Here is a 24,368-nt window from a genome sequence, read left to right as displayed (position 1 = left end):
TCGTCCTTTTTTCTTTTTTTTTTAATTCTATTGCCACGATTGTTGTTGTCTATTGGGAGGGAAAAATGCAAGTGGTGATTTATTTTTTATTTATAGCTGTTTTCTCGGTCAAGACAACCCAAAGTACGTCACGGTTGGTCGTCATTTGGGAATGTGATGATATCACGTGGTTGCTTGAAATGAAATGGAACGAGCGCATGACTTTGCTGAATTTGGATGATGCGCTGAAATGCATGTTTGTTTGCTGTTTGTGTTTTGGCCGAATGATGTTGAAGCGGCCGGGCTTAGTTGAGAAAATATTTGCAATTGTTTGTTGTGAAATCATCTGAATATATCCGTTGGCAAACGTCAAATATCGGTGATTTTGGATGTATCTTTGTTTTGCTGCATGCAAAGGCCACATTTGCCAACTTTCCTCTTTGCTCCTTTTAGTTGCAGCCTCCTCCCTTCCTTCCATCACTCCCTCCCTCCCTGCTCTGCACCTTGGAAGCTTTGCATGGAATAAAGAGTTCCACTTCCTGCAAGTCACAACTCCATCCCAGTAGTGAGGGAAGAGGTATAGTGGTTGAAGGGGAGGGTGTGCATACATGCATGTACCTATTGCTATTACCGTTCTCTCTTAAAGTGGAGCTGCCTCTTATACCACATAACGAGCGGACCGGGGGAAGCCAGCATAGGAACGTTCCAAGACCGGGGAAGGAGATACCAAGCCGGGCGTGAAACGTCGCGGACTTCCATGCGAGCAGCGGACGGTCGACGCTCTGCCGGCCGACCATCGACGGCTTTACCCCGGCTTGAGTGCTGCTGCTGACTCGGGAGGAGGAGACCCTCTGCAGGCTGTGAGGCTCCGGGGGATTTCATGTACTGGAAAAATGAAGTATTGTCCCCTCTGTCAGAGGGCAACACCGTTCCCACCACGAAGCAGGTACCAAAAAAAAAATTAATGCTTACTTTTTCCCTTTTTTCTCTTTTTTTTCCTTTTTTGCTGCATTGTGCACATTTTTGCTGATGTTTTGGGTCGTGCAGCCAGGTTGCAAGCCGTGGTTTAAGCTCCCCCGAGCATCTCTACAAACCCCTGAATGCGATTTTAATTGCAGGCATTTCAACAAAATCACATTTGCACCTCTTTGCATGACCCGTCGCCTGCCTCTGATTGACACGTGAAATAGACACTTGTGCTGCCCTCTTATCCCATTGCAGCTATTTGTAATTACAGGTAGTTTACACGCCGCGCAGCATCTTCCTCCCCCTTTCTTCCTCTCCACGCGCCTGGATTGCAAGGGGGAAAAATGTTATTATTCATGGAGGCCAATTTGAGATCATTTAAAGCTGCCTTTTGTTGCTATCAAGGGAGGGGGGGGGGGGCTTTTTTGCAGGTTTATTGTCCATGCAAACGAGGGTATAAAAGCAGAGCATTCACTGGTTGCTTTATCAGAAGTGATGGAGATGTTTGTTTGCTTGTAGGTGATCTCCACTGAGCGTCAGAGTGCAGCAGGCTGCAGCGTGGACTCCAAGCAAATGGTCAGCATCTCCTTCTCCTCCTCCTTCGATTATTCTCTTCTCGTTCACTTTATTGCGTGGATTTCAATCAATCAATCAAATAAAACACTCGGACTTGTGCAGTCTCAGTCGGACGCGGAGTCTCAGCGGTCCAACGTCATGGAGCGGGAGGACGCGCGGTCGTCCCCGAGCACGCCCTCCACGCCCTCGGTGTGCTCACCCACCTCCACCGCCAGCTCGGTGCCCTCCACCGGCAAGAACGTGTGCGCCAGCTGCGGCCTGGAGATCTTGGATCGATACCTGCTCAAGGTAAGGCGTCCCAAATGTGACTTTATGTGAGTATTTGCGGTAAAGGCCTCCGACGCTGCAGGCCTAAAAACAAAAAGAAAACTACAAACATGGCGACCACTCAGCGCAAAAAGTTCGCTTAAAACGCATCAAATTCAGCTTTTACATGATTTTCCAGACCACATTTATTTATTTTTTGGCTTTTAGCCATCACAGTATTATTTATAAACGTCGCACATGTGTAATATGTTATTGATCACGTGACTCAAGTGTTTAAACTTGGACACAAATAAACGTTTGAAATATAAATAATATAAATGCGTGATGATGACACATTTACAACAGTAAATATCACCCCCAATAAGACGGAAACCACTTGTGCAAAATGTTTACATTTGCATTATTTAGTTTTGCAGCATTTTGTCACATTAAAGTGGATCCCTTTTTAAAGACCAAAATTATTTTTATGCGTATTAGCAGCATAATAGACGTGCCGATTTTTGTTTAATTCAAAGGATTTATTTGCTTTGTTTTAATGATTGAGATAAAAAGAAATGATAGTTGTCAGTGTTGCCATTATATTTTAGCGGTCACGTGAAGGTTATTTGTTTTCTAAGCCAAAACGATCTTTTTTCCCCTAAGAAGCATAATGAACGTGTGTAGATTTGATAGATTTTGGCCTATCCATCGATCTCATTTTTTTTTACATCTTTTAGTTTGGTTGATTGATTGATTGTCAGTTGGAATCTCTTCTAATGAATATGTTTATTATTTTTGATTAATGACAAATGAGTACTAGCTTCTTCTTTTTTTAAATAACTGAAGTAAGAAATATATATTTTGTTGCATTTTAGCGGTGGAATTAAGGTGATTCCCTGCTTCTTTGTTTTTGAAAGCTAAAACGATGTTGTTTTTTTCTTCTCTCAGACTTGTTTTTTTTTTTATTTTGTGAGGAAGAAACAAACATTTTAGCCTATCAATTCATGTCAATTTAGGCTTCCCGTAGTCTGATATTCAGGTATTGTAAAAGGGATTGGCATCAATATATATATATATATATATAATATATATATCTATTCTAACTGATGTGTTCATTATTTTTGTTGATAGAAAAGTGTATTAGCTCTTTTTGGGATTGAGATAAATGCTACGATTAGGGTATTTTACCAATTCTTTTTGCTTTTCTCAATTTCAGCAAAAAAAAAACATACATCATGCTTTATTATTATTATTTAAAAAAATCGAAATAAGCACCAATTAAATATTCGTAATGGCGACGCCCTAATAGGACGATACAGTATATTTTCGTCGGATGCTGTCATATAAATAAGATAAATATTGTAGAGATTAATTCGTGCGCCTGCGTGTGTGTGTGTGACACACAGGTGAACAACCTGATCTGGCACGTGCGCTGCCTGGAGTGCTCGGTGTGCAGGACGTCGTTACGTCAGCACAGCAGCTGCTACATCAAAAACAAGGAGATCTTCTGCAAAGTGGATTATTTCAGGTAGGGTAAGTCTGCGACTTTGTTTTCACAAAACACGCACGCACGCACGCACGCATTAGATGCGCGTGTGAGATGCGGTTCAGGCGATAAAGGGCCCTTTGAATGTGCAACATTTCTGTGGGATATCGTTAAAAATGGTCAGGTTCTTAACTCATTTTTAATTTCAATGATTATAATGTCGTGTTTTGCTCCTGTTTCAACCTGTTTTGCTCATTAAATATGACATTAAATAAACATAGTTAATCTAAAAACATGCGTTGTAAGTGTGTGGAGAATGCATTTGTTTACTGTTTAAATATGACAAAATAGGCAATTCAGTCAATTATTGCAAGCTGGTTGCTTCCAACTGTTGGAATTGTGTCGCCCGTATATGTGTATAATAATGACGTTGAGAATAACTACGTTTTATAGTAAGTCAGAATCAAATAAATAAGAATAGCGGGATAGAAAATAAAGCACTGGAGTCAAGTCTCACCGAAAACGGCATTTCTTTTCAAAATATGTATATATATATATATAACTTTCAGCGACTGTGTGATCTTATATGTGCTGGGTTGTTTTGTTGTTGTTTTTGATATGTTTTGGTTTACAGCAACCTATACTGCAGGCTTGTGAAATGTGAAAATAAATGTCATTTGCTTTCATGGCGGTTGAACACTTTCCAGTGCAACCGGACCCACAATAAACACAAAAATTAAAGAAGCAACAGCGATGGTATCAACTGGTGCTAGCTTCTGGAGCACGATGTAAATCAAAGGATGCAGGGGGCTGCTTTGATATTTTGATATTTTACTTTTTAACTTTGTAAAAAGGTAAAAATATCATATATTTATAAACAAAGCTTTGTTTTATTATTAGTTATTAGTGTTTGCATTTTACATTTTGAGTTTTGCTCAATTTTCCTAATTTTTGCTATTTTTTTTGTTGTTAAATTTTATTTTTACAAGATGCCGTGAGCCGCCAAAGGCCCCCGGGCCTCACTTTGGGCACCCCTGTTGTAGAGGATGCTTTACTTAGATGAAATACCGTGCAGTGTTATTTATTTACCTGCAAGTAAATGCTCATTTGTAGATTTAGTGGAGAAACGCATTTTACACGCGGAAAGAAAAGGCAAGTTAATAACTAAACAAGGCAACATGAGAATTCCAGGCTTAAAAAAAAAAGGCAGAAAAAAATGAAAATGACAGCTTGTTAAAAAGGCAAAATATTTATTTTTTATAAACGAAGCTTTGTTTCATTGTTACTTATTAGTGTCAACTTTTCAGCTTCTTCTTTTTACATTTTGGCTTTTGCTCAATTTTTCTAATTTTTGCTGTTTTTTTTAAATTTGATTTTATTTTTGCAACGTGCAAACATTTTTGCAACGGGCCTCACTTTGGGCACCCTTGTTGTAGAGGACCCTTTATAATGATGAAATACCGTGCGGTGTTATTTATTTACACGCAAGTAAATGTCCATTTGTAGTTTTGATTTGCATTTTAGTGGAGAAATGTATTTTACATGTGCATAAAAAGGCACGTTAACAACTAAACAAGGCAACATGATAAATCCAGACTTCAGAAAAAGGCAGAAAAAAAATGAAAATGATAGCTTGTTTAAAGTCAGCATTGCAGAGGCAGGAGAAAAAATGATTTACGCATTTTTTTTTTTTTTGCTTCTCGCTGTAATGAAAATAATACCAGTTATTCAAATAAAAATGTTGTAAATGTAATGCAGTAAAAGTATATTTTCAACAATATTAATAATAATAATAATAATAATAATAATAATGTTGTATTCTTTATGAAATCCTGAAAGATATGCAGAAGCCGCCCAAATACTTGCATGATGCAATCCCACTCAGGGACAAACACAGGGTGTTGTCACGTCTTCAACTTGGACGAGGAGGAGGAGGATGTGCACTAAACACAATAATACACCGCACATTGTGTCACGTGCTTTGTGTTACTTTTAAAGGCAGTTATGTGTTATCTTGTGTGTGCGTGTGTGGACATAAATGTCATTTAGTGTGATGGAAACCTGACACAAACCCCCGCGCCTGCAGCTTTCTAATCACCAGCAATTAGTCGTCCTCCGCCTCCAGGCCTCCAGACCAGCAATTAAAGCGCTCGGAGCGCCTGGTCAGCATGTTTGCTCTAATCTGAATGTGATTCTTATCCAGCAAGCGACACTTCCCTAGCACACGTACTGTATATCACCTTCACACACAAGCACACACTTGAAGCCCGTGTTTATTTATGCATGTCCAGCAGCTGTCAGTCACTGGCTTTTTCACAGCACACACGTCTGTTTGCCCTGCCAGCTTCCTACTAATATTCTACCCTGACCCCCTTTTCCCGGACTGTGAGCCATTATTATTAAATATGTAAAGTACGCCTTAAGCGTACGCGGCATGCAGGGCTGGGCGCCTTCCACAAGTGGTCGGGAGGGAAAGGTACAAATAGCTGTCACATGTTGGCTAGATGTTACTTACACTCATAACACAACAGCAACAGCATAGGAAATCAATTACTTGCTGTCCCTTTCGTGGAAGTTGCAAAAACGCCACACGCTTTACAATGAATATAGCCCAGGGGTGCCCAAAGTGCAGCCCCGGGGCTATTTTTGTTATTGGCCCACAGCAAGATGTAATTAAACAAGAACACAACAGCAAAAATGGGAAAATCAGCAATAACAAGGGTAAAATATTGAGAGAAAAAAGTCATCGTTTTGCAAGAATAGCATAATATTACGAGGGAAAATAACGTAATTTCGCTCCTAAAGCTGAGATATGAAAGAAAGAGTTTTTTTTTTTAAGTCGTAATATTAAGAAAACCAGACAAGACAACAAATAGAGTTGTCATTTTTGGAAAATGAAAGAAAAAAAAAAGTTAGAAGGTCACGAGAATAATGATACAATAAAGACATAATTACGAGAAGAAAGAAGAAATAGTGAAGAAAAAACAGCACAAGTGGCAAAAGCAGTTGTCATTTTAGCAGAACAAAGTGAAAATGGGATATAAAAGTTGTACTCTAATAAGAAAGAAGTCGCTATTTTACAAGAATAAACATTTTATTAGCATACAGTTGAAATATTTACAAAAATATATGTTAAAAAAAATCGTAATATTATGAGAAACAAAACAAAATAAAGTTGTCATTTTTGGAAAATTAGTTTGGGGTAAAAAGTGAATATTATTAAGGGAATAAAGACATAAAATTACGAGGAGAAAAGTTCCAAGAACCTTAATGTTGCGATGTTCTGAGGAAAAATAACCAAATTTTTGTCTCCTTAAGTTGAGATATTAGAGAGAGATGTTTTTTATAACGTTTTAATATTAAGAAAACCAAACAAGACAGCGAAGGAAGTTGTCATTTTTGGAAAGTTAAAGAAAAAAAAGTTCGAATGTCATCAGAATAAAGTCAAAATATTATGGCAATAAAGGCATAATTAAGAGAAGAAAATTTAGTTGAAATAGTTGGAAAAGTAAAGGGGAAAATAAAGCAGAAATGACAAAAACAGCTGTAATTTTAGGAAAATAATGATATAAAAGTTGTATTCTAATGAGAAAAAAGTCTCTATTTTACAAGAATAAACATTTTATTAGCGTAGACTTGAGTTGTAATATGATGAGAAACAGACAAAAAATAAACTTGTCATTTTTGGAAAATTAGGTTGGGGTAAAATGATAATATTATTATGGGAATAAAGTCAGAATAGTATAGGAATAAAGTCCGAAAATTACTAGAAGAACCTTAACGTTGCAATATTGTGAGTAAAAATAACGTCATTTTTGTCTCCTTAAGTTGAAATATTAAAGACAGACCTTTTTTTTATTTTTGTATTTGTTTTTAGTTATAATATTACGAAAACCAAACAAGACAACGAATAAAGTTGTCATTTTTGGAAGATTAAAAGAATAAAAAGTTAGGATGTCACGAGAATAAAGGCAAAATATTATGGCAACAAAGAGAAGAATTATTATTTAAGAGAAGACCATTTTTTAAAAGTCCTAATATTCTGAGAAACAAACAAAACAGAATCAAGTTGTCATTAAGTTGGGTGAAAAAGTTATAATTTTGTGGGAATAAAGTCAAAGTATTATGGCAATAAAGTCATAATTAAGAGAAAAAAATTATTTGCAAGAAGAAAGTTGAAACAGTTGTGAAAGTAAAGAAAAAAAACAGCCAAAATGACAAAAACAAATGTAATTTTAGGAGAATAAAGTCAAAATATGATATAAAAGTTGGAATTTAATGAGAAAAAAGTCACATTTCACAAGAATAAACATTTTATTAGCAATAAAGTTGAAATAGTAAAGAATTTTTTTTTTTTTTTTTTTTTAAGTCGTAATATTTTGAGAAACAAAACAAAATAAAGTTGTCATCTTTGGAACCTGAGGTTGGGTGAAAAAGTTATAACATTGTGGGAGACTAAAATTTAGAAGAAGAAAGTTGAAATATTTGGAAAAGAAAAGAAAAAAAACAGCAAAAATGGGGCAAAAAGAAGAAAAAGCGAGGTTGATATTAGTCTTTTTCGCCCTTATCACTTTAATTTTTATTTTTTTTTATATAAACATAACTTGCTAGCATAGCTTTACAAAATATCAAAGCGGCAAAGTTGCATCCTTTCATTTTTCACTATGTGGGCCCCACTGGAAGAAAAACCTTTGGACACCCCTGGTATAGTCGCCCTTTATGGCGTTTAAGGAACCATATTTGGTTCCACGAGGGATCACAAACAAACACCAAACCACTTTCTCTCAGACAGTCAGCTCAAAAGAATAATCAGAATGTTGGAAAAAAGCATCAGCGAAAGCAGTGGTGTGATGGAATGATGATAACAGAAATGCTCTTTTGTCTCTTGTTCAAAAACTCTTTGCTTGTTTTGAAATCAGGAAATGCACACACACAACTCTTTTTTTGTTATATTTAATTACAAAAATAGTTACTTATGAAATATATATATTCTAAAAATCTATATATAAAATATATATATTTTAAAAAATGCGTTGCTTATTTTTTGTCATAGTTCATTATTTCAAAACAACGGGTTCCACTAACATTAAAAACTGGATACATTTATAACAAATATTTCTTTTAAAAAAATAATAATGTTGTCGTATACAACCACTTTACGCACACTAATAACATAAATTAATCAAATTATTTTCTTATGAATTGAATGTAAATCTTTCTTTTTTACCATATTAATTAAAAGTGAATGCGAACACTTATCATCCCGGTTTTGGAATGATTTGCTTTTGTTTTGTCATTTAATTGTGACAAAAAGTATTTCCTCACACTTTAAAAAAATTAAATAAATGACTTATAATTGTTTGTCATATAAAACTGCTTTCCTCGCACCAATAATACAAATAAATATAATCATACTGTATTCATTCATATGATATATTTATGATGGATTGCTTATTTTTTACCGATTGAAGTAGTGCAAATATACAAATCCACACACTTCTAATACATTTTTTTAAAAAACATGGCTTATTAAAAAAACATGTCTTAGAAGTGTGTGGATTTGTTCTGTTGCACTAATTAAATCGGATACAAATAATTAATTCTTTTTAAAAATAATTAAATGTGACAAGAAAATACATTGCTTATTTCTTGCCACATTTAATTATTGAAGAAAATCATGTATACACATTTTTAGCTGAATATTTTTTTTTTATTTTGTCATATAAAACTACTGTACACATCACTAATAACATAAATGAATAGAATTTATTGTAAAAAAAAAAGTCAACACACACGTACACACTTACTATACAGGTTTTTAAATGAATTGCATATTTTTGGTCCTATTTAATTATGATGAAATTAACTATGATTGTATAATAATACAAATTAATATAATTGTGTTAGATTTATTAAACTTATGTATTTATTGTATTTTAAATGCTTATTTTTGTCAGATTGAATTCCTTAAAATAAACAAATACATTCCTTGTTTTTTTGTCAAATTTCCTGATTAAAACAAAAGCACGTCTGCACATTTTTTAACCGAAATGAATTCTAATTGTCTGTGTTTTGATTTTGTCATATAAAACTACTTACCACACGCTCATAATAGAAATGAATATAATAGTTTTGCATGACTTTATTGTTCATTTATTATATTTTATCCTTATCTTATCATTAGTAAATAAAATCAAATAAATCCACACACTTACAGTACATTTTTAAAAAATCAATTGCTTATTTTTTTGTCCTATTTAATTATTAAAAAACAAACAAACAACAACCTCCTTTCTTTGGGTGTTTTTGTCCCCTGCAGTTAACTATGTCATAATTATCTGGCTGTGCGTCTATCATCTCTGTGCACCGGCGAAGGGGTGCAGAAGAGTATTTTTTATTCAATATTTGTTTCCGGCTTTGAAAGGTGCGGAGATGTTTGCTCATCTGTGTCACTCTGTCATCTGGCTTTGGACTGACGGATGCTTTAATGAGGAGTAATAGCAGGAAATCACAGCGTGTGTTTGGCTGAGGTAGGGTAAGCTAGGTTGCTGGTGTCTGTGTGTGTGTGTGTGTGTGGGGGGGGGGGGGGGGGGGGGGGGGGGGGGACAGGACAGAGCCCTTGCTGTGCCACTTGGGGTTTTACACACACACACACACACAGGAAATGAAGGAAGTTGCATGGTTGTTGTAATGTATCCAAGCATTGTTGCCAGTCTTCATCAAGCCACCTCTGCTTAGGTGATTGGGTTTCCATGGCAACAGATGAATCTAAATGACAATAAGACATCTGTCAGGTCGCACGACGCCACATAAAAGCCTCATTTATTTCCTGCTTGCTTTTTTTTATGCGTGATGATTGCATTCAGTCACTTAAAAGCACACACACACACATCTTCTTTTTACGACCAATCAGACACTTATTTTATACAAACATTCAAGAGGTGGGGAAAAATGATGAATAGTCATGGACTTATTTTCTCATAACTTCTATCCGAACTTTTTGTATAACATTATGACTGTTTTCTGTCATTAAAAATGAACTATAGATAAATATATCTACAAATATTTCCACGTGATATTTATGACTGATGCTTTTATTTTCAAATTTTGATTTTTTTTCTCATAACATGACAATTTTCTGATAACCTTCTGAGCCTGTTCTCGTCTCATTTTTCCTCATAAAATGAGGACTTTAGTCTCATAATAGTGTGACCACTTTCACTAACAATGACGACTTCTGAAGAGGGTTGGGCCGTATGGACCTTGGCATGTGCAGCAGTTTCCGTTTCCGCTTGGACACATTTCGCTGCAGCACACAACAGATGAGAGCTGCCTGTTTTGTGGAGGAGCTGTCAGTAAAAGCGCGTCTTACATGAAGTGCCAGCGCGGGGTACGTTTTCCACGATTACTTTGGTCGTTCCGGTCAAGTTTTCTCACGATGTTGACATTGACTTCAATTCTCAAGCGTGAGTGAGCACAGAAATGGGTGAATACTGGAAGCTCTCTGTAGCAGCAGACACCCCGTTGGCCATCTAGACAATTCGGGTATCAACTTATCGCCACCCCTATGTGAGCAATGGTCTCACCTCGGCCACCCCAATGAAACATTTCTGGCTCCGCCACTGATGCACAGTGTTCCCTCGCTCTGTCGCGGTTTCGCAAATTATTTTATAATGCTTCGTTTTGTGTTTTTTTTTTTTATGACAGCGTATGATCGCTGTTACAGGACGAGCCTGGCCTTTAGGAAGAAATGCACGGTGGAAAGTGGAGTGTCTCTCTTCCCTCGCTCGTCTGTCTGCACCGCCCATTGTTTTTTGCGTCCTGATTGGCTGTAGACCATTTTCCATCAATCTCCTTCGTGCCGCCCTGCCGTGTCTCCTGTGTCATCGCCAGCTTGCTTGCTTGCTAGCTTGTAAAAGAACGATACAAATGTTGGCTGATTTCACATTTTTATAGCAATGTCAGGCTGATAATTAGTTCTGGCCGATAATATCGGACATCCCCAGTATTTTTGACTGAGTAAGTGTAGACGTGCTTGCTGACTCTGTCTCACGCTTCCTGACACACTCTTCGTACTTGAGATTTGTCGTGTTCACCGCTGCTTTGCAAACTTTGCATATTTACGGTGTCTTGCTCCGCATCTGCTCTATCGAAACCAAAGCATGCCCATATTACAAAGCTACCTCCCCGTCTTTTCTCTCTTTTGTTGTCTCTGTGCTGCCGTTCCCTCCACCGCATACAGTATACTTTTTTGTGAAATCATTTTTTGATATGATAATATTATGAGGTAAATCAGGACTTTTCCTCCTAGAATTACCAGTTGTTTTTCATAATATGACCCTTTTCTTCTAAAACTCTGAATTTTTTTCTCATGAAAGGATGACCTTTTCTTGTCACATTCCGAATTTTCTTTTCAAATTCTGAATTTTGTCTCATCTTAATTGTACAGGCTGAGGTCTGCCTGCTGGGCATTTCTGCCTGACACACCTCCACCAGTGCCTTTTCTTGAGGTGCGACACCTATGGACCTCAGCGGGTCTTCAGCTGGGGACCACCAGTCATCCATGTTTGGCTCCTTTAACCCCAGTACATCTCCTGGTGGCGGAGCGATGGTAGGGATCTATCCCTACCACCCCCTCCTAATGCCCTAGGTGTTGTCTGGCCCCCAACTCCTGTGCTTCCTCCTTAGCCACAGCCAGAAGCTGCCTTTCTCTGCCTCCTCGGCCGTTTCTTAAATGGCTTTCCGACGTGCAACTCTTTTGCCTCCCACATCACGGAGTGGGCGAGCAGTTGAGGCTCCCACAAAGCCTCTACACCCCACCTCAACGGGGAAGGTATGGCTTTCCAGCCAACCTGTCTGCACTCTGCTGCTAGATCTGCATACTTAGCATGCTTCCGCTCGTGGGCTGCTTCTGAGTTCTCCTCCCACGGCACGGTGAGCTCCTCCAGTAGGACAGTCTCGCAAGCTACCGACCACATTACCAGGTCTGGCGGGAGTGACCTTTCTGCAAGCTCCCTGGAGAACTGTAGCTGCTTTCCAAGGTCGACCCTCAGGTCCCACGCACTTCCTGGTGAGAGGAGACCTGGCGTATCGCTCTTGCGGAGTGTATTTATGTTTCCCGCCCTGGCAAGCTGGTTGGAATCCCTCGCTGGGGCCACAGGTCTACAGTTTGCCCCCTGTCTGCATGCCTCCACTACCTCTGCCAGCTTTTTCAACACCCGGTCGTGTCACCACCTGTATCGGCCTTGTGTAAACGCTGGCTTGCATGGCCTATGCACTTTTTTTTTTTAATGCTAGGAAACAAATTGTCACTTTTGTCATTTTTTTGCTTTGATGTAAAAGCGTGGAAACAACGTTGCCTTTAACAATCGCTAGTGGAGTGTTTCACATAGGTTTTAGCATTACGCTGCATCCCTGCGTGTTCGCCATTCAGCATTCGCCACCCTGCAAATGTGCAGATTTTTGGTCCCAAAAAATTATTTAATTATTTTTTTTATGTAGAAATTTTTTTAATGAAAACAATTAAATAATTTTTTTAATTAATTCATGAATGTTTTTTTAAAATGTAGTTTAAAAATATTGGTCAATATTGGTAAAAAAAAAAATAATGCAAAATTAAAACAATTAAATTATTAACTAATAAGATTTTAAAAAATTGGGTGGAATATTGGTTTAAAAAAATCTATGAAAATGTAAAATTAAAACAGTTAAAAATGAATTGATAGACCATTGAGAAATGTTGGTGGGATATTGGTTAAAAAAAGTAACATACATTTTTAATTTAAATAATTAAATAAAAAAACATTATTTTTAATTCATTAATTATTTATTTCTGGAAAAAAAAACATTGGTGGAATATTGGTTTATAAAAATGTAAAATTAAAGCAGTTTGGTTAAAAAAATGTTTAGAATTAATAAATTTTTTAAAACATAAAAAAATATTGGTGGAATATTGGTTAAAAAAGGGTATAAAAAATAAAACACTGAATTAAAAACAATTTGTAATAAAAAACATTACAAATATAGGTGCAATATCTGTAAAAAAAAAATGTATCCAATTTCAAATTGAAACAATTGAATTAAAAACATTATTTTTGAAGCAAAATATTGGTGGAAAATTGGTTTAAAAAAAAGATCAAAATGTAAAATTAAAAACTTCAGTTCAAAACATTTTTTACACTTAATTAATAAAAACATTTTAAAAATATTGGTGGAATATCAGTAAAAAAATTTTTTTATTAAAACAATCACAGTATTTTTTTTAATGTATTAATTAGTTTTAAAAAATCTATTGGCGGAATTGGAAGAGGTGACCAGAGACCGCGAACTCTGGACTTACTGACTGAAACTGCTGCCCCCACGACCCGGACCCAGAAAAGCAGAAGAAAACGGATGGATGGATACATTTAAAACTATTGTTATTTTGTTAATGATGTAATTAGTTAAATGTTTATTTTCATCTCCATAAGTAAGCTTTTTTCCCCCACAGAAAATAAATGGCTTGGTTAAAAAGAGGCAAGCGATGTGGCTTATGTAGACGTGGCTTGGAGAAACTCCTTCTCCGGGTCTGAGAGTGGCCTGCTTATAAGCAGCAGATCTGCGTACCACCATCTTTGCTCAACATGACTCCATTCCATTTCTTCTAGCTATCATCCTTCATTATCATTGATCAGTGGTGAGCATCTACACAATTTATACTTTACAGTGTGTTGAATACGTGCATGAGGCACATTTGGGGCTTCAACCTGGATTGTGCTTTTATACATTTAGTTTGTTAGCTTCCGAGTGAACAATGGCAATTGAAGAGAGAAGTCACTCTTATTGGCAATGTTGATGTGAAATCGGAGGAGAACATTTTTGATGATCATGTATCCCAACAACCAATGGCAACGCCTTTTATTTCCTTAGTTTTTTTTACACTGCATTGCTAGTGTAGCGGTTCGCATAGCTGGGATAGGCTCAAGCCTCTATTTTGGAGACAGGAAGTGGTATAAAAATGGATGTTTTGAGCGATGATTGGTGACTGTTTGCTGTGCTTTCATCTGTTTGACTGACAGTATGACACCATCAACAATGCTTTCTCACTTTTAAAAAACAACAACAAAACGTTAGTATTTTTATATTCATGTTGCTACTTGAATATACCTTCTCACAGCAAGTCTTCCAGACCATCACACTACCACCACCATATTTTACTGTTGGAATGATGTTCTTTTTCTAAAATGCGGCATTATTTTTATGCCAGATGTAATGGGACCTTCGAAAAAGTTCAACTTTTGCCTTGTCAGACCACAAAGTATTTCCCCAAAGGTCTTGGGGATCATCAAGATGTTTTCTGGCAAAATTGAGACGAGCCTTAATGTTGTTTTTGTTCAGCAGTGGTTTTGGTCTTGGAACTCTGCCATGCAGGCCGTTTTTGCCCAGTGTCTTTCTTATGGTGGAGTCATGAACACTGACCTTAACTGAGGAAAGTGAGGCCTGCAGTTCTTTGGATGTTGTTGTGGGGTCTTTTGTGACCTCTCGGATGAGTCGTCGCTGTGCTCTCGGGGTCATTTTGGTTGTCCGGCCACTCCTGGGAAAGTTCACCACTGTTCCATGTTTTGGCCATTTGTGGATAATGGCTCTCACTGTGGTTGGCTGGAGTCCCAAAGCTTTAGAAATGGCTTTATAACCTTTTCCAGGCTGATAGATCTCAATTCATCTCAATTACGTTATGTTTTAACAGGGGGGCAATCACTTTTTCCACACAGGACCATGTAGGTTTGGATTGTTTTTCTCCCTTAATAACAAAAAGTTTCATTTAAAAACTGCATTTTGTGTTGAGTTGTGTTGTCATTGACTAATATTTAAATATGTTTGATGATTTGAAACATTTAAGTGTGACAAACATGCAAAAAAATAAGAAATCAGGAAGAGAGCAAACACTTTTTCACACCCCTGCATGCATGCATGCATGGAGAACACGCTGCTGAGGCTTGGAGGTACAACATGGGCTTTCATCCCAGACAGAGTGGACTGGAGTGCTGTGCCAAAACCCACTCAAGTGTCAGCCCTCATACAAGTCCCCCCACCCCCTCCGCCCACATCTCTCGTTCTACTCGCCTCATGCTTTTTTTTTTTTATTACTTGCTGCTTTTCTTGCTAGCCTGAGTGCTCGTGTGTGTTTTATGTGTTGTTGAAGGATCCCTGACATGGTTGATCAACTTTGCTTAAATACGTTTGTAATTATATTCTACATTGCTCAATTTTTTAAAGCGAACGCTAAATTTGTAAAAATGACATTTATAGTTGATGGCTCCTGCCATGACGAGCTAGCTCTCGCTGATCAGTCTCATTTCAATTCAGGTAAACAAACATGGCGGCATACGAGACAGAAGATGGTTACAGTGATTACAGCCAAGATTCATGGAATAGTGTTTAGAAGACATTCTGTGGAAACTTTGACGTCATTCTTCTTGTTGAGTTATAAAAATGTGAAATTAAAACAATTAAGTTAAAAGCGCTTTTTACGATTTATTGAAGACTTTACAAATTATTTGTGCAATATTGGTAAAACATGTAAAATTCAAATAAATATTTTTTTCAATGAATTCATTCATTAAAAAAATTAAATTATTGGTGGAATTGGAAGAGGTGGCCGGAGACCGGGACTTACCTACTGAGACTGCTGCCCCCACGACCTGGACCCGCAAAAGAAGCAGAAGAAAATGGATACATTTAAAAAATATTTTTTTAAAATGATTTCATTAGTTAAATGTTTATTTTAATCTCCGTAAGTTGGTGTTTTTCTTCCCCCCACAGAAAATACATGGTTTGGTTAAAAAGAGGCAAGCGGTGTGGATTATGCCGACTCGGCTTGGAGAAACTCCTTCTCCAGGTGTGCGAGTGGCCTGCATATAAGCAGCAGAGCCGCGTACCACCATCTTTGTTCACCATGACTCCATTCCATTTCTTCTGCCAACCATCCTTCATTATCATTGATTAGTGGTGAGCATCTACACAGTTTATACTTTACAATGTGTTGAATACGTGCATGAGGCACATTTGGGGCTTCAACCTGGAATTGAGCATCATACCCTGCAGTGTGAACGTAGCCTTAGTTTCTTGTTTGGATGTTAAAAAGTGGATATTTTCTATTTTTGACGGTCCTTTTTGTTGTGGAGCTGCTTTCATGCAACATACTTGATAAGTATTACTTTTTATTGAGAAGTTTGTATGCACACTATTTCACTATTTACCTCCTGCTACGTCTTCTTATTGTGTATTAGAGGTGTTAGGAAGCAGAGTTACAGTGCCGTCTACTGGACAGAGTTTGTACAACAAGCTACATTCCCAGACAGTCCCGTTGTTATGTGTTAAGGGGTAATGCCAAATATATGTGGTGGTCCAAATTTAACACTGCTTGTGGTGCAAATGCTTTGTAAGACATGCTAGTGTGCATGCAACACAGATATCTTCAAAGTTGTATCGTCATTAGACAAATGCTAACTTGCTAAGATGTTTTGCTTGATGGCGGCCATGTTTTTCAACCAACTTGCTCAAATTGCGCCGACGTGTGCGTGTCGGTTCTCTAAAGGTGTGTAGCAAACGTCGTCAAAACACCCAAAAGGTACAGTGCGTGTTCCGTAGGGCTGTGTGAGAAATTTCAAGTCGATCCGACTTATAGGGTTTAGCGACAGCGCCAACAATAATCGCAAGGGCAACACGGCAAGGGGGCGCATTTTGGCAAATGTTCAACCTTCTGTGTGGAGTGCTTCAGGAGCAGAAGTTTGTCTTTATTTTTTGCATGAGTGGTGAAAACAGGCATGCGTGGCTGACCTCGGGAGCACTCGCACTGCTCTACGGTGTTTAGCAAGGTGGTTATTTTTGTCATTAACTCATTCAATCCCAGCCATTTTTCAAAAGACAACCCCTTCACTACGAGCCATTTTAGATGATTTTGACCGATCTTCCAAGGCACACAGAATATTGTGTTCCATGGCTACATAACCATGGAAGCTACCAAAAAAATGTTTGTTTCTACCTTTTTCTGTTCTTTAGTAATCAGCAGTAGAACATAGGTAAGTTTCAGGAAAATATCAGTTCCTGACTAAAAAAAAGAGAGAGAAAAGCAGCTTTTCCTGAAAAGATACATTCCAAGCATAAGTTTCACTTTGATGCAAATCTTTTTTTGCTTTTGTGACAGCTCAAATATGTAAACAACTATACCAACATAAACAACACAAAAGAGGGTTGTTTCACATCAAAATAATTTATTTACAAATATAACACCGTGCGCCTGTGCATGCGTTAAAATTTCCCCGCAATGCCTAACCTTCTGCATGCCCCACTCCTTCACCTCCTCTTCCTGTCGTGTGTTTTTTTTCCATTCAAATTCGCATGGTGAGCTCTTATCAAATGCACTCCTGCCACCTTGTGGCCGTTTTTACTCTATGGCGTAAAACTGCTCTAAAAGTGAACATCCATGCGTGTGCAGATGCGTCATCACCTCTTTTTGCCTCTGCCGCAAAAACGTGTAAAAGATGCATAAATACGTCTTTGGTATTGAAAGAGTTAGTAACTGGTGGGAGGAGTGATTGCATTAGTTTGCGTACCCACAAAAGTGCTTTATTATTGTTGTTTGCAGGCCTGCAGCAGCCCGTCCTATTATTCCATATAGTTGTAATTCATTATTATTATTATTATTCTTTGTTATTATTATATACCGTGCGAAGAACCCCCGCATGTTATATCACAGGAAAGGTCTTAATTGTAGGTAGTGTGTAACCGTGGCAACGTCATTGAGGCCCACCTTCCCACCTTCAGCCCACACCGTGCAAAGTTCCCGCATGTGTTATACCACTGGATAGGATAGATCACGATGGGCGTAAGAGCTGTATTTATATTTGGTAGCATTCTGTGTAACCATGGCGACGTCACTGACCAACAAAGCTGGAAGCGGGCCACTTGATTAGGAACACACCCTTCAGCCCATCCCGTGCGTGTAACAGGCAGGCCCTTTCAAAACTTTCCGCAGGAATGATTATTATTAACAAGCATCAGCATCATGAAAGCTACAAGTGCTCTGCCTCCGTCAGCAGCGTGTTTGTTCGCTCCGTCCTCACACACATTTACAACCTCCGGAATATTCCTCATGGACCACACGTCTTTATTTCGCATATTAACGCCCAACCTTTTTTTTTTCCCCTTGTTTTGCCGGCTGACCTCAGTGTTGCTATCGGTTACTGAGTGATGTCATCTACGTCCGTGTGTGTATGTGTATGTGTGTGTGTGTGTGTGTGTGTGTGTGTGTGTGTGTGTGTCATGCATGCATCAGCCAGGAGATTGCAGGTGTTGCTTTGTTTGCATTCAGATCTCAGCCAGGATACCTCCTCCAAGGCTCTGTGGAGTTGAAACACACAGATGTCATCAGGGGAACGAAAAAAGGTTTACGTTTCCCGTGCCTCAGTGTGTGTCCTCCTCTGTCCCTCACAGTAGGTTTGGTACTAAGTGCGCCCGCTGCGGGCGTCAGATCTACGCCAGCGACTGGGTGCGGCGCGCCCGGGGCAACGCCTACCACCTGGCATGCTTCGCCTGCTTCTCCTGCAAGCGGCAGCTCTCCACGGGGGAGGAGTTTGGCCTGGTGGAGGAGAAGGTGCTCTGCAGGATCCACTACGACACCATGCTGGAGAACCTCAAGCGGGCAGCGGAGAGCGGTGAGTGGTGACGATTGGACTGGTGGAATCAAATTTTTACTTTAGAGTAGTCTGTGTACAGCTTGCATGGATTTATTATCCGCTGACATGAGTCAACACACATGGTCGAAATACCTGGCTACTACCACTCCCCGGGTAGTGTCATGGTCTGAAGCTGCACGAGTGCTGCTAGCACTGCAGAGCTGCGGTTCATTTAGGAGAAATGCGGATCTGATGGATGTTAAACACATGACACACGCCTTCTTCCTTCCGCTAGAGCAGTGGTCCCCAACCCCCGGGCCGCGGGTCATTTGGTACCGGGCGGCACAGAAAGAAAAAATCATTTCCATTATTTCATTTTTTTATGTTTTATTTTGAAAAGTGGCCGGATTCTCTCTGTTCCATCCATCTCACTTGACGCATGTCCAATTGTGGGCGTGCTAACTTTGTCTCATGCCGCACAGATACTGTTACTGTATTTTTACCATTTTTCTTTCACCTCATATTTGGTGTTAAATGCTGATACTATGTGGGAATGCATAAAGGTAAGTTTTGATGACTTATTGAGTGCTAATGTGCACATTTGTCTCAAGTTAATTCATGCTAGCGCACTGCCTTTTACCACACACGTCAAACAGCCATGTAATCATCTCTCTGGAAAAACTTGGCTGGAAGTTGAACTGGTGGATGGTGGGTCGACATTCATTTTGTGCTTTTAATTTGATGTTATTCATGTCTTAGTTTTACACAATACATCATACATAAGATCAATTAGATTGCTATAATGTACGACCCCCCCGGTCCGCGGGGGATTTGTGGAAACACACGGACGTAGGAGACCATTCCATCACCTTCACGTCATCTTGGAGGCACGTTTGGAGTCCTTATCATGTTGGAAAACTCTCATGCTTCATGCTTCACAATACCACAACAATTTGAATATATTGGAATTTATCTTTCCCAAAAATGAACCACATCTGCCCACTGCAGGCAGCACTCATGCAGCCCCGGACTGGGACATGACCTCCATCAAGGGAACCAGTCTTCAGAATGTCAAATTCAAGATGAAATGTATGTTTATCCTCAATGAACCACATCTGCCCAGTGCCGGCAGCACTCATGCAGCCCCGGACCGCGACACGACCTCCATCAAGGGAGCCAGTTTTCAGAATGTCAAAGTACATGTTGAAATTCAGGTTCCCCCTCAATAAGCCGCAGCTCCCCCCAGTGGTGGCAGCACTCATACAACCGTGGACTTTGACTCTACCGCCACCAAGGGAGCTGATCTTCAGAATGTCAAATTCCAGTTGAAATGTATGTTTAGCCTCAATGAACCACAGCTCCCTCAGTCCCGGCAGCACTCGTGCAGCCCCAGACTGGGATGCTATCTAATTTTCAGAATGTTAAAGTACATGTTGGAATTCCTGTTTCCCCTCAATGAACCGCAGCTCCGCCCAGTGCTGGCAGCACTTGTGCAGCCCAGGGCCATGATGCTACTTCTACCAAGAGAGACGATCTTCAGAATATCAAAGTACATGTTGGAATTCATCTTTCCCAAACATGAACCGCATCTGCCCAGTGCCCGCAGCCATCGTGCCTCCCCGGACCGTGACTCTACCAGCACCACAGGAGCCAATCTTCAGAGTGTCCAAATACATGTTGGAATTTTTGTTTATTGTCAGTTAACCGCAGCTCCCTCTGTGCTGGCAGCACTCGTGCAGCCCCGGACATTGACGCTACCACCACCAAGAGAGCTGATCTTCAAAATGTCAAAGTACATGTTGAAATTCATGTTTATCATCAATTAACCGCAGCTCCCTCTAGTGCTGGCAGCACTTGTGCAGTCCAGGTCCGTGACACTACCGCCTCCACAGGAGCCAATCTTCAGAAAGTATATGTTGGACTTCATCTTTCCCCAAAAAGAACTGCAGCTCCCCCTCAGTGCCAGCAGCACTCGTGCAGCCCCAGACAATGACCCTACCACCACCATGCTTGACTGGGTTATCGTAGCATTTACCCAGCAAAGGACTGTGTTGTGTTGACTCGTTTTCAGACAGTACATCATCATGTACGATACGGTACATCATCATGTACGATACGGTACGTCATCATGTACCATACGGTACGTCATCATGTACGATACGGTACATCATCATGTACCATACGGTACATCATCATGTACCATACGGTATGTCTTGATATATGATGTATGATATGGTACATGATGATGTATGATGAATGATACAGTATATCATGATGTACGATACGGTATGTCATGATGTATGATACAGTACATCATGATGTATAATACGGTACGCCATGATGTATGATGTATGATATGGTATGTCATGATGTATGATACGGTACATCATGATGTATGGTGAATGATACAGTGCATCATGATGTATGATATGGTACATCATGATGTACAATACAGTACATAATGGTGTATGATATGACATATCATGATGTATGATGATACGGTATATCATGATGTACGATACAGATGATACAGTATATCATGATGTGTGATGCGGTATGTCATGATGTGTGATACGGTATATCATGAAGTATGATACAGTATAGATGAGCAATGCACAGCTAATGCTGTATGTACAGTATATGTATATGAATATGTACTGTATATATGATGATTATATATGAGTGTTGATGCTTTAGTTTTAGTGAGTCATGTCCGTGCGGTCATTCACTGATGATGTTCTGATGTTTTTGCAGGTAACGGTATCACGTTAGAGGGAGCCGTTCCCACGGAACAAGACAATCAGCCCAAACCGGCCAAGAGGGCGCGAACGTCCTTCACTGCAGAGCAGCTGCAGGTGACACATCACCTCACGCAGCCAAAACACAGCAAAGCCAAAGACGACGTTCCTTAGGTGTCCTTTGACGTGCTGTCCGTGTCCTCATGCAGATCATGCAGGCTCAGTTCGCCCAAGACAACAATCCCGACGCTCAAACGCTACAGAAACTCGCTGACATGACGGGTCTCAGCAGGCGAGTCATCCAGGTGAGCACACCTGTCACCTCGGTACTACATGGTACTACATGGTACTACATGGTACTACATGGTACTGCATGGTACTGCATGGTACTGCAGTACTTAGTGTCGGTCACTCACGTGTGGCGCCATTGTTCCCTGCAGGTGTGGTTCCAGAACTGCAGAGCGCGACACAAAAAGCACACGCCACAGCACGGCGGGGCCCCCCAGGGTCACCCCCAGGCCAGGATACCCTCCTCTCTGCCAGACGAGCTCCACTACTCCCCCTTTGGCAGCCCCGACCGCGCCCGCATGGTCGCCCTGCACGGATACATCGACAGTAGGCACCTTTGGCTTTCTTTCTAAATGAAATCAATAATTCTAAATATTAGTAATATGAATGATACAAATGATATCCCAACTAATATCAATAAAAATGTTGATCATCCAAAAATGAGACAATGATAAAATAAGATTCAATTTGTCAGGATTAAATGATACATCTTTTTATTTTATATTATTCCTATGAAATGATATCAATGATACTAATAATATACCAACTAATCAACATTTAAATGTGGATAAAATTACTCCAAAGAAATACAATTCTAAATTTAAAAAACAGATTTATCAGATTATTAAGATGAAATAATAAATCCCAACTAATATCAATAAAAATGTTGATCCTACAAAAATGAGACAATGCTAAAATAGTCAAATTAAATACATATAATACATATTTTTATTCTATATTATTCATATGAAATGATACAAATAATATCACAAATAATAGACATTTAAAATGTGGATAGAATTGCACAAAATACACCAAAAAACTACATATATTCATTTGATTCTATGTGTTATTAATATGAAATCATGTAACTGATGGAAATAATATCCCAACTCATAGAAATACAACAATAAGACAATGATAAAAGATGACATTTGTCAAAATGACATATTAGGGATTAATATGAAATAATATTGCATTTACATTTGGATGAAATTGCTCAAAAGAAAGAACATAAAAAATAAATATCATGATTTGATTGTGTATATTATTGATATGAACTAGAAATAAAATAGCACAACTAATAAATACAAGAAGATAAAATCATTCAAATGAGTTGTGTTTTGCCAATGAAACACTTTCTAAATAAAGGAATAGAAGTCATAAAAAATAGACCAAAATTCAAGTTTTAATAATCCAAAAATGGTCAAATTGATCTTAGCTTGCCAATACGATATTCAACCATCAAATAATGTAAATAATCAAAAGTATACAATTATCAACAGTGTGAACATAACTTCTGATGATAAAATAAGGTCAAATTGGTCTTAGCTTGCTAATTATTTCATTAATAAAATATTCTCGATACAAACAATGTTAAAAAATACTAAGAAGTGTAAAATAATACACCCTGACTTGCGAGTACAATACGTTTGTACTGTAATATTCACGTATTACCTTTTAGCAATGACAAATAATACAAAAAGCTTGTCAATACAATTATTTTAAAATAAAAATAGCATACGTTGAAGTTCAACTAATTACAAGTATATGATTCATTAAAATTAAAAACAATCAAAAACTTTTTTGTGCCGTCATTTATTTAGAATTCATGTTCTCCGTCCAGGCCACCCCTTTTCGGTCCTGACGTCTCAGAGTCTCCCCCATCAGGCCATGTCGCTGCCCCAGCTGCCCCTCAGTCGCTAGCGCCGCACGGCAACGCCCACAGCGACCTTCAAGCCCCGCCCCCTCAAAAAAACAAAAACAAAAAAAAACCTCTACAAAGACTCACCCTTCACTGAGCCCAGGTCAAGAAGGACACTAGCCCCGCCTCCAGACAAGGACATCCTCAAACACAAGAATATTCCACCTGGGCAGGAAACGGCTGCGGGACCAATCAGGAGCCGTCTAATTGCTGGAAATGTCACTCGTGTGTGTGTGTGTGTGTGTTCATAGGGCGACAATGAAGGAGAAGCACAAAGTCTGACATGAAGTCAAGTAAAAAATGCTCTCAGATTGTGTTTTTTTCATGTGTGAGGAGCAAAAAAAAACAGTATTGGTACAAAACTGACAACATGGAACACAACATGTCAGGTTTTCTTTGTGTGTGTGTGTGTGTGTGTGTGTGTGTGTGTGTGCGCGCGCCTCATGTACTTACTGGCCATCGTGTAAAGAAGCGACTCCAACATGACCTCAATGTCCTTGTAATAATTTATTGACATGGTAAATCCCTGTAAAGCACTTTTGTTTCTTCTTTTCCGAGATGCTTTTGTTATGAAAATTTGAAAAAAAGTCAAAAAAAAAAAAGTCAAATAAACGTAACTGGCAATGAAATGAAAACACTAAAAGTTTATTTGTGCATCATCCATGTTTTGTGTCATAAATGCAATAAAAAAAGAGAATGTGAGATTTTTTTCTGGTCCTTTTTCTTTT

At 38.7% G+C, this 24,368-nt stretch overlaps 1 protein-coding gene across 2 annotated transcripts; it reads left to right on the top strand.

Annotated features, from left to right (window-relative positions):
- The first annotated feature begins 134 nt into the window (after positions 1-134).
- On the top strand, positions 135-24,328 carry lhx6a (LIM homeobox 6a). Of its 2 annotated transcripts, XM_054757150.1 has the most exons (10): positions 135-556; positions 626-925; positions 1,465-1,521; positions 1,624-1,809; positions 3,174-3,295; positions 18,728-18,948; positions 21,664-21,764; positions 21,857-21,952; positions 22,088-22,262; positions 23,563-24,328. In XM_054757150.1, the coding sequence occupies exons 2-10, from the start codon at positions 860-862 to the stop codon at positions 23,640-23,642; spliced, it is 1,104 nt and encodes a 367-aa protein (XP_054613125.1). In that variant the 5' UTR covers positions 135-556; positions 626-859; the 3' UTR covers positions 23,643-24,328. The 2 variants fall into 2 exon arrangements, with proteins under 2 accessions (XP_054613125.1, XP_054613126.1); XM_054757151.1 differs by having other exon boundaries at positions 135-925; positions 18,731-18,948.
- Positions 24,329-24,368: the final 40 nt, after the last annotated feature.

Source organism: Dunckerocampus dactyliophorus, chromosome 17, assembly GCF_027744805.1.
Source record: "Dunckerocampus dactyliophorus isolate RoL2022-P2 chromosome 17, RoL_Ddac_1.1, whole genome shotgun sequence".
Taxonomy (NCBI): Eukaryota; Metazoa; Chordata; class Actinopteri; order Syngnathiformes; family Syngnathidae; genus Dunckerocampus; species Dunckerocampus dactyliophorus.
Note: the sequence above shows the minus strand (reverse complement) of the source record. Positions and strands in the feature narration are given on the sequence as shown.

What these genes read in the sequence shown, in the direction of transcription:
- lhx6a (XM_054757150.1), top strand. Translation starts at nt 860, where the DNA reads ATGTACTGGAAAAATGAAGTATTGTCCCCTCTGTCAGAGGGCAACACC. An exon ending in TCACTGCAGAGCAGCTGCAG is followed by an intron (nt 21,765 to 21,856) that starts GTGACACATCAC and finishes GTCCTCATGCAG; the next exon opens with ATCATGCAGGCTCAGTTCGC. An exon ending in TCAGCAGGCGAGTCATCCAG is followed by an intron (nt 21,953 to 22,087) that starts GTGAGCACACCT and finishes TGTTCCCTGCAG; the next exon opens with GTGTGGTTCCAGAACTGCAG.